Here is an 8,543-nt window from a genome sequence, read left to right on the forward strand (position 1 = left end):
CATAAACAAAAGATTTAATAGAGAAGCCATGGATTGTTTGTAAAAAATGATGAGTACACATGAATAGAAGCCAGAGGCTTCCATTTGTTTCAAGAACATAAAGAACAGAAGCACATGGATTCATTACTTTAAACCTCAATGTGCTTCTGTGACCCAAACAAACCTCCAATACTTTCATTTCTTCTATAATAATATGGTGTGATTGGTGGAAATGCCAATCAAAATCACCTAACTATTTACACATAAATTCCCAATCTTCCATCAGCTGTCGTATATTTTGTACAACTTCACCAATGGAGAACGCCCAAAATGAATCACTATCTTTTGCTGTATACAATTCCATGTATCCATCAGCTGCAAACGACTTCGACCGACAGTTTCTTCATCACCTTCGGACACGGATCTCCTCCAAACATCTCTGGTGCTACTGTTACCGTGCACATGTTCTGTCCGACGCAGGTCTGCAAGAACAACGAACATTAGATATGATCGGTAGACGAGACGACATGGTTTATACGAAAGATAAAACGTTACTTACCCTTTGGAAAACATCATACGAATGATGGGCGTGGCAGCTTCCCTCCCGGAAACTTCCACATTCGCCTTCCGGTGTTCCGAAGCTGGCGAACTTGACCGTCGAAATCTTTTGGCCTGGACCACAGGACAGATGTGCTTTAGGCCTTAAGGGCTTGTTGACTTTACCTGAGGCTTGCAGCTGCCAGTTTACTAGTGTTGGTTGCCACTCGTTGATATCAACACATACACTATCTACATCTCTTCGGACTAGACGAATTCCGTTCGGGTCTCCGCCCCATTCTTCAAACACAACCAACAGGTTCCCTGTCGGGTTTAACCAAGAACGAGGAACGTGATACCTAATAAAACGATGATCAAAGAGCGATTAGTTTATCGATGTTTAACGAACTGCAGATATAGAGTTTTGAGTTCGTTTTCGACTTCCTTGCCTACCATTTTTGAGACGCCTCGCCACAGTTACTCGAGCATTTCTTCTCATTGTATGTACCGGTATAATCACAGTAACCACACGAGCCAGATGCCTTGTAAGCTGGCCAGTAGCGTCCAAGGCTTTGACCGTTTAACCATATCTGTCCTTTACTCATGCTACTCATATCCAACGCCAATGGCGAATTTCCAGCAGGAGCGTTGAACGTTGTCTGAATAAAAACACGTCGAGATACGTAAGCGACAGAATGTTCCCAACAACCTTAAAGGAACACCTGACAAGGTTGAAACATAAGATTACCTTAAACCATGTCAGTGGCTGTCTCCGAGCAACGAAAGATCCCTGCATCCATTCGACCGAGGAACTTCCACTGAGTGAATGAAGACTCCTTGCTTCTCCATCCAAACCAATCTAATTCGCAACGTATACTAAGTGTTAGACATGGTGAGGGATATCAGACAGTTCAAGTACAGTACTCAAAATCCTCGTACAAACCTTGTAGGACCATTTCTGCCAGGTCAAGTCTCTTCGGCCCTTGTCGAGACCGTTCAGATTAACCGGGCCGAGAATGCCAGCGTTCCACATCTCAAAATGAGGACCCACATTCTGAATCGTATCACAAAAGATTATAAAGTCAAAAGGCAATATACACGATCATAGTATTTCGTCATTTAAGCGACCAAGTGAGAACCGAAAAAAGCAATGATTTCCACTCACCGGGAGACCGACCGCGATACTTAGAAGTGCAATTTTGTTGTTCCCTGCCCTTAAGTTTACCCCCTTGCTAAATGTTAGCTTTGGGAAGTCTAAACTTCCATAAGCAGTTCCTGTAAAACGCAAAATATACTCGAGTTAGAGATAAATTTTGATCACGAACCTTCAATCAATGATCTTTTACGTACCTGCTAGTTGACCGTTAACGAAAACGTGCATGGCATGGCCAGCTGACAAGATAGTAAGAACAGGATACTTTCCACTCCTCAAAAATCCTTCATTAGCATCGATATGTACACTGCAAACGGAGAAACACGGGCGGACTAAATCAAGAAATCCATCATGATTTCCGAAAAGAAAGAAAAGAAAAAATTGTACAAATGTTCATCACTTACTCTGTTGTGTACCACAAGTAATCAGTGGCATCCCTTGTAGTATTTATCTGCTCTAACAAGCCTACTGTTGTAAATTCTTTATCATTGTAAGAGGCTGGCTCTTCATTGTATGCTTGCCATAAGAAACTTCCGTGCATAGGAACCGGCGACATCTTCATTCTTGCCGTTTGGGCACCGACCTGCACACGAGAATTTCGAAATAAGTTTCGAAAACAAATGCAGAGACAATTCAGAATGTTTAGCAGAGTTTTCCTCTTACCCTTGCAGTATTGTAAACTGTGTTTTTACAGTCTGGGAGAATGCTAATAGACCAAGGCGGAATATTGTAGTGCATGTTACCGAACGACACCGTTGCATAGGATCTTGGGTTGTAGTTCGAAAGGAACGCAGCACAAGCACCAGATTTTGATTTGAATACATGAGCCTATAAGGTTATATTGAATTTAAGAGATTAAGTTTTGAAGATTCATCAACTAGGAGTTGCAGATAAAAGAAAATGTTGACCTCTTGATAATTTCCGAGTCGTGTCACGATCGGATTTCCAGATACAAGAGCTGGCTCACAAAGTTTAATGGCTCGATGCAGATCTTTCAGATGACCCCATTTCGGTTGCCTCAATAAGCCTGCATCAAGAGTCAAGTATTTAGCTCTCAGATGGATGGTTGTAGAATACAATCCATGATAGAGACAATACAAGAAAGTTTTTTAGCTCCCGAGGTGAAAGAACGAGTCTCGTTGCATATAATATCATCTACCACTTCAAAGATTGGAAAGGACCCATCATCACATAGAGTGTTTGTACAGCTCAAGCCCACCGCGTGCAAATATTATTCTCTTTGGGCTTCCCCTTAAGGTTTTTAAAACGCGTTGGCTAGGGAGAGGTTTCAACACTCTTATAAAGAATGTTTCGTTCTCCTCCCCCAACCAATGTGGGGTCTCACAATCCACCTTCTTTCGAGGCCCAGCGTCCTCGCTGACACTCGTTCCCTTCTCAAATCGATGTGGGACCCCCAATCCACCCCCTTTGGAGCCTAGCGTCCTTGCTAGCACACAGACTCATGTTCACCCCTCTTCCGAGCTCAGTCTCCTTGCTGGTACATCGTCCGGTGTTTGACTCTGATACCAATTGTAACATCCTAAGCTCATCGCTAGCCGATATTGTCCTCTTTGGGCTTTCCCTTTCGAGCTTCCCCTCATGATTTTAAAACGCGTCTGCTAGGGAGAGGTTTCCACGCCCTTCTAAAGAATGTTTCGTTCTCCTCCCCGACCAATGTGAGATCTCACAGTGGGTCGTTCTAATATACTTTCAGTTTCAGTGCCATATCAAAAGATTCAAATTCCTCTCGGGAGAAAAATGAATATATGACCGAGGTTTAGAGATAGAAGATATATAAGTAGACTAGCCATAAACGATCAAATCCTTGTTCATTCATGTCGACTGTCCGTGACAGAGTCAGTTCTCAGTCACTGCCAAAACAGAACTTGCATAATGATGTCATTCATAAAGTGCAACATGTGGGACAAATTACGTTTCATTTTTAATTTCAAAAACATCAGTTGTCCCCTTGCAATGGTAAAATAATTGAAGCACCAACTCTCCAAACATAGCATATGATACAACAGTTTCACAAACATGTAACATTAAAGACAAGAATATAAATCTTTTGAGCTTACCGTATTCATCAATAGGAGCATCATAATCATAACTCGTAGCGATGAAGGGACCACCAGCAGTTCGTCCAAAATTCGTTCCACCATGATACTTGAAAAGTTAACAAAAAATGAATCAAAATCAGTGAACTGATCGAACACATTCTTTTCGATTAGCAAGTGCAGCCAAACAGTGATCTCTTACCATATAATAGTTAATGAATGATCCTCCCTTCTGAATGAATCTCGCAACGGCAAAGGCCATGTCTTCGGCCGGTCTATGAGGAACCGCACCTCCGAACTGAGTAAACCTGTAATAGAAAACAGAAAGAAAAGACGAGTACAATTAGCCAGGTTCTCTTACTACATCTCCATATGTGCCTGCCACTGCTTGCCATAGACGAAAATATTAAGCGACTTCAGATGACATAAAAACATGACAACTTACCATCCAGTCCAGGCTTCCGTCCACATCTTCGGTTTATAAGCTTTGTTCGGTGAGAAATAATCGCAATAGAAACCGTTGCAGGTGTTAATCTGTTGGGAACAAAACAATATACTTAGCTTAGTAGTTATTCCTTACAGTATGATTCACTAGCAGCAGAGTGAAACAATAACTTCACCCCAAAACTTGTTCAAAGTGTACTCCTGTAACAGCCCAAGTCTACCGTTAGTAGATATTTTTCTCTTGGGCGTTCCCTTCAAGGTTTTAAAACACGTCTGGTAGGGAGAGGTTTCCACACCCTTATAAGCAATGCTTCATTCTCCTCTCTAACCGATGTGGGATCTCACAATCCACCCCCCTTGGATACCCAGCGTCCTCGCTAGCACACTGCCCGGTGTCTGGCTCTGATACCATTTGTAACAGCTCAAGCCCACCGCTAACCGACGTTGTCCTCTTTGGGTTTTCTCTTCCGTGTTTCCCCTCAAGGTTTTAAAATGCATCTGGTAGGGAAAGGTTTCCACACCCTTATAAGCATTGTTTTGTTCTCCTCTCCAACCGATGTAGGATCTCACAATTCACCCCCTTTGGGGGCCCTACATTCTCACTAGCACACTGCCTGGTGTGTGGCTCTTATACCAGATATAGTCCTTTTTGAGCTTTCCCTTCCGGGCTTCCCCTCAAGGTTATAAAACACGTCAAATGGGGAGAGGTTTCCATACCCCTATATAAGCAATGTTTCATTCTCCTCTCCAACCAACGTGGGATCTCACAACTCCATTCAGAATTTACAAGTTCAACTTTTTAATAAAGCAACATCAGAATCTTTTATAGACAGAGATGAAGAATATAAAACACGTTACACTACCAAAATGGCATGTGAAAAAATTGAAGTAAGCATTTAGGAATAAGAAGAAGAAGAAGGTCTGGTAATGCTTACAATAGGATCTGGGGCATCATCTTGCTTACACATGACCCATGGAACACCAGTACCAAGTCCCAAAGCCATTTGTGCAGCCCACGTCGAGTACGCTTTTCCGGGTGCACCAAGTTCATATTCCATAGGTCCATATTCATTCTCAATCTATAAAGAACAATGAAAAAGAAAGATTCTTCCTTACTTTACTGTCATTTCATGTCAAGAACTTTAACAAAATCAAGTGCATTCACAAAGAAAACCTTACCTGAGATAAAATTATAGGACCACCTTGAGATTCATATAGCCTCTCAGCTTTCATCATATCCACAATTTTCTTGGTAAATCTTTGCATATGAAACTTGATTATTCAAAAAAAAAACAAGACAAAATTGCTTTAGAACACAAATCAAAACAAAAGAACATAACAAAGGAATACAAAATCACTACCTTAAAAGGAGCATTATCTGTTCTAAAACTGATACCAGGAATGTACTTCAACCAAACAGGAAACCCACTGAGAAAACAAACCAAAGAACATTGATCAATGTCTAGAACTGCATGATAATGGCTGCTTATCAGTCAAGAATTATTACCCAAAGTTCCATTCAGCACAAACATAAGGTCCAATCCTGAGATGAACATAAAGCCCAGCTTGCTGCACCAGCTTCACAAACCTAACCAGATCATAGCTCCCCCCAAAGTAGTACTGCATGGATAACAGTTCAAAATTATACTAAAAGGGTAAAAACATGGAGAAATTTGAGTCAAAATATAGCCCTCCATTACTTTTCCTTGTTCAGGCTCATGTCCATTCCAGAAGACATAGGTTTCAACAACATCTAGACCACCTTCCTTGGCCTTGTGAATAAGATCTGGCCACATCTGTATGAGCCCAGAAACAACAAATTTCCAAAATAGGTCAGAAACCCCATAAAAAACCAAGACATGCAAGGGAAGCACATTTTAGAACATTACCTCAGGGGTGCTTCTGGGGTAATGAATGGAGCCTGAAATGAGTATCCTCCTCTGCCCATTAATGATAATAGCCTTGGAATCATAAGAAACAGAGGCATGAACAGAAAAAACACCAAATAAACACCAAAGAACCACCATGACATGCCCCATTTTGAGGTTCTCCAGGAAATGGGTATCGAGTTTGTTCCTTTCCTCTTGTAGGAGCTTTATTCTATGCTTGAAAAACAGAGGAAACCCAGCTGGGTTTGGGTTGGGGGAGGCCTTTTGTTACAGTAATCTACTCCTACCTCACCTTTTTTCTCTTGAAATAAAAAATGTGGGTTTTTGGAGAGGAAATGAGAGGATTTTTACAAGAACAGAGTGTTTGTTTTTTTAATGTGTTTTGGATTCTGCAATAAAAAGAATGAGTCTTTATGAACAATTGCAGATGCTCTTCAGCTGCTTTTAAACCACTCGAAAATGGAGAATGGGACACTGTGGGACCCTCTTGTTCTTGCCCAAAAATTAACACTTTTTTTTTTTACCTTAATCTTAATTAAAGTAAGGATTTTGCTAATTTTTTGTTTTTTTTTTTTAGTTTAATTTAAAATATGAATATTACAAAGATTCTTTAACTCAATCCCTATGCAGCCGGTTTCTTTCCTACCTTACCGGCCCATTACTCCTTCGAACTCGTGTGGTTCCACGCGCGTTTTTTGCGCGTGGTTGTAGAAAGTGAGAATAAACAGTGATTCTTTTCATACGCTTCCGAGATTTTTTTGTCTTTTTCAGTTAAAACTATTAAACTTACAATTATTTAATTTTTGTAGTTAAAAAAAAGTTTGGTTTTAAATATCATTCTATTACCTTTATATTTCGAGTTTATCTACTTTAAAATATTTTTAATAAATATTATAATTAGTTTTCATTTTTTTCTAAATCATTTAAATAATAATATAATAATTTATATACGTGTTTTATTTAAAACAATTTTATGATCTGAATTGATAAGTCGAACAGTAATATACTTATCGTACCCACTTTTTTAACGTTCAAGTACGTAATTGAAATTTTTAAAAGTACAAGAAGTGCTCTAACGTTAAAGAATCAAATTTATAATTTCAACTATTACTTTTTTTTTTATTTTAAAGACTTTAATTTTAGAATAAATATTATGTTGATGAATTAATAAAATTAAATTAAATCAAAATTTTCAAAAAAAAATTAAAGACTAAATTGAAAATTAATTAAAAATTTAAGGGTTATTTCGTAATGTTATTTTAGTCGTTCAAAGGTTAAAGAAAAGGTTTTTGGAATTCTAGACCATGGGAGAATCTAACATTTTTCCAGCCCAACTTTGACCATCTTTAATAATGAATTTGATTTTAATAACTTTAATAGCTAGGTATAAAAATTTTAATATATAGTTTTTTTTCTTTCAAGTACAATAATAATACATAGTAGAAGCTCTATTATTACCTCTCCCTAGCTTATTTCAAATATAATGGACATTAACATACACATAATTATATCAATTTCATGGGTACTAGGGTATTATTGTAAATTCATAACAAGGAAATTATTATTTATCTAATAATTTCTATTACATATTTTGTTTCTTATGATTGGATAATTCATTCAATTTAAATCCAACAATTATTAAAGCATTATTTATTGAATATGATTCAACAACTCCCCTATATTTTATTTCAGAACGAATGGATTAAAAAAATTCTAACATATGTATTTAGAAAATGTGCATAAATGAACCGAAACTACGTTCATATAAGAGATCTGTACAAATTGAAAGTTACTACTTATACCAATAAGACGTACATCATTTTTTGTGGTATTATTTAATGGATAGGACGATAATTACCAAATTAAAGGCAGACACCCCATCAACGAGACAAGTTGAAGGAATCTTAATTAATTAATTACATAAAGAAAAGAAAAAAAACATTATCCGCTTCATTGGATTCTCAATTTTACTTACACGCTTCAATTTCCCTTGGACGTACTAGCATTCTATGTTTCGTCTATTCTAATTAATTAACATTATTAAAATTTAAAAGGGTTTAATATATTTAAAAATTAACCGATTTATTAAAACGTAAACGTTTAATTGTATAGGATATGTATATAAATTTAAAATTTTTTTTAAAAAAAAAGTATTAGTTTTTAATATTTATGGACCACAAAATTAAAATGTTATTATTAGATATAAAATTAAAAATTCATTTATTGGTTGAAAAAAAAAAAGTTATTACTTTTAAAACTATTAAATGTGAAGCTTGTAGTTTAAACTAATAATAAATAAATGACAAAAATAAAAAGAATATGTATTTGCAAGTTGCACTGAAAAATTCGCTGGCAATTACTATTACCTAACAACCGAGTTGGTGTTGCAATTATGTTCCCTTTTCCCCTCTTCAACCACGACCAATAATATTTCCACCAAATATTTCTTTCTCTCTTTTTTTTTTTTTTTTTTTTTTTTTTTTT

The 8,543-nt window shown here is 37.3% G+C and overlaps 1 protein-coding gene across 1 annotated transcript; it reads right to left on the minus strand.

Moving 5' to 3' along the window:
• LOC111479878 (beta-galactosidase 1) lies at positions 1-6,453 on the minus strand. Its single transcript, XM_023124744.1, has 19 exons — positions 6,060-6,453; positions 5,871-5,966; positions 5,678-5,790; positions 5,532-5,598; positions 5,350-5,442; positions 5,106-5,249; positions 4,172-4,260; positions 3,929-4,034; positions 3,748-3,835; positions 2,578-2,696; positions 2,333-2,497; positions 2,074-2,252; positions 1,867-1,976; positions 1,682-1,791; positions 1,460-1,570; positions 1,265-1,375; positions 970-1,175; positions 539-875; positions 1-461 (listed from the first exon to the last, which is right to left on the minus strand). Exons 1-19 carry the CDS (start codon positions 6,207-6,209, stop codon positions 351-353), a joined length of 2,505 nt encoding a protein of 834 aa, XP_022980512.1. The 5' UTR covers positions 6,210-6,453; the 3' UTR covers positions 1-350.
• Between the last annotated feature and the right edge of the window lie 2,090 nt (positions 6,454-8,543).

This window comes from Cucurbita maxima, unplaced genomic scaffold (genome assembly GCF_002738345.1).
Source record: "Cucurbita maxima cultivar Rimu unplaced genomic scaffold, Cmax_1.0 Cma_Scf00005, whole genome shotgun sequence".
Taxonomy (NCBI): Eukaryota; Viridiplantae; Streptophyta; class Magnoliopsida; order Cucurbitales; family Cucurbitaceae; genus Cucurbita; species Cucurbita maxima.

Bases quoted from the DNA above. Each gene is read 5' to 3' on its own strand.
- LOC111479878 (XM_023124744.1), bottom strand. From the start codon at position 6,209: ATGGGGCATGTCATGGTGGTTCTTTGGTGTTTATTTGGTGTTTTTTCT. The intron at 3,836-3,928 runs GTAAGAGATCAC...TAACTTTTCAAG, and splicing joins CATTCATTAACTATTATATG to TATCATGGTGGAACGAATTT. The intron at 1,376-1,459 runs GTTTGTACGAGG...GTTGCGAATTAG, and splicing joins GGCAGAAATGGTCCTACAAG to ATTGGTTTGGATGGAGAAGC.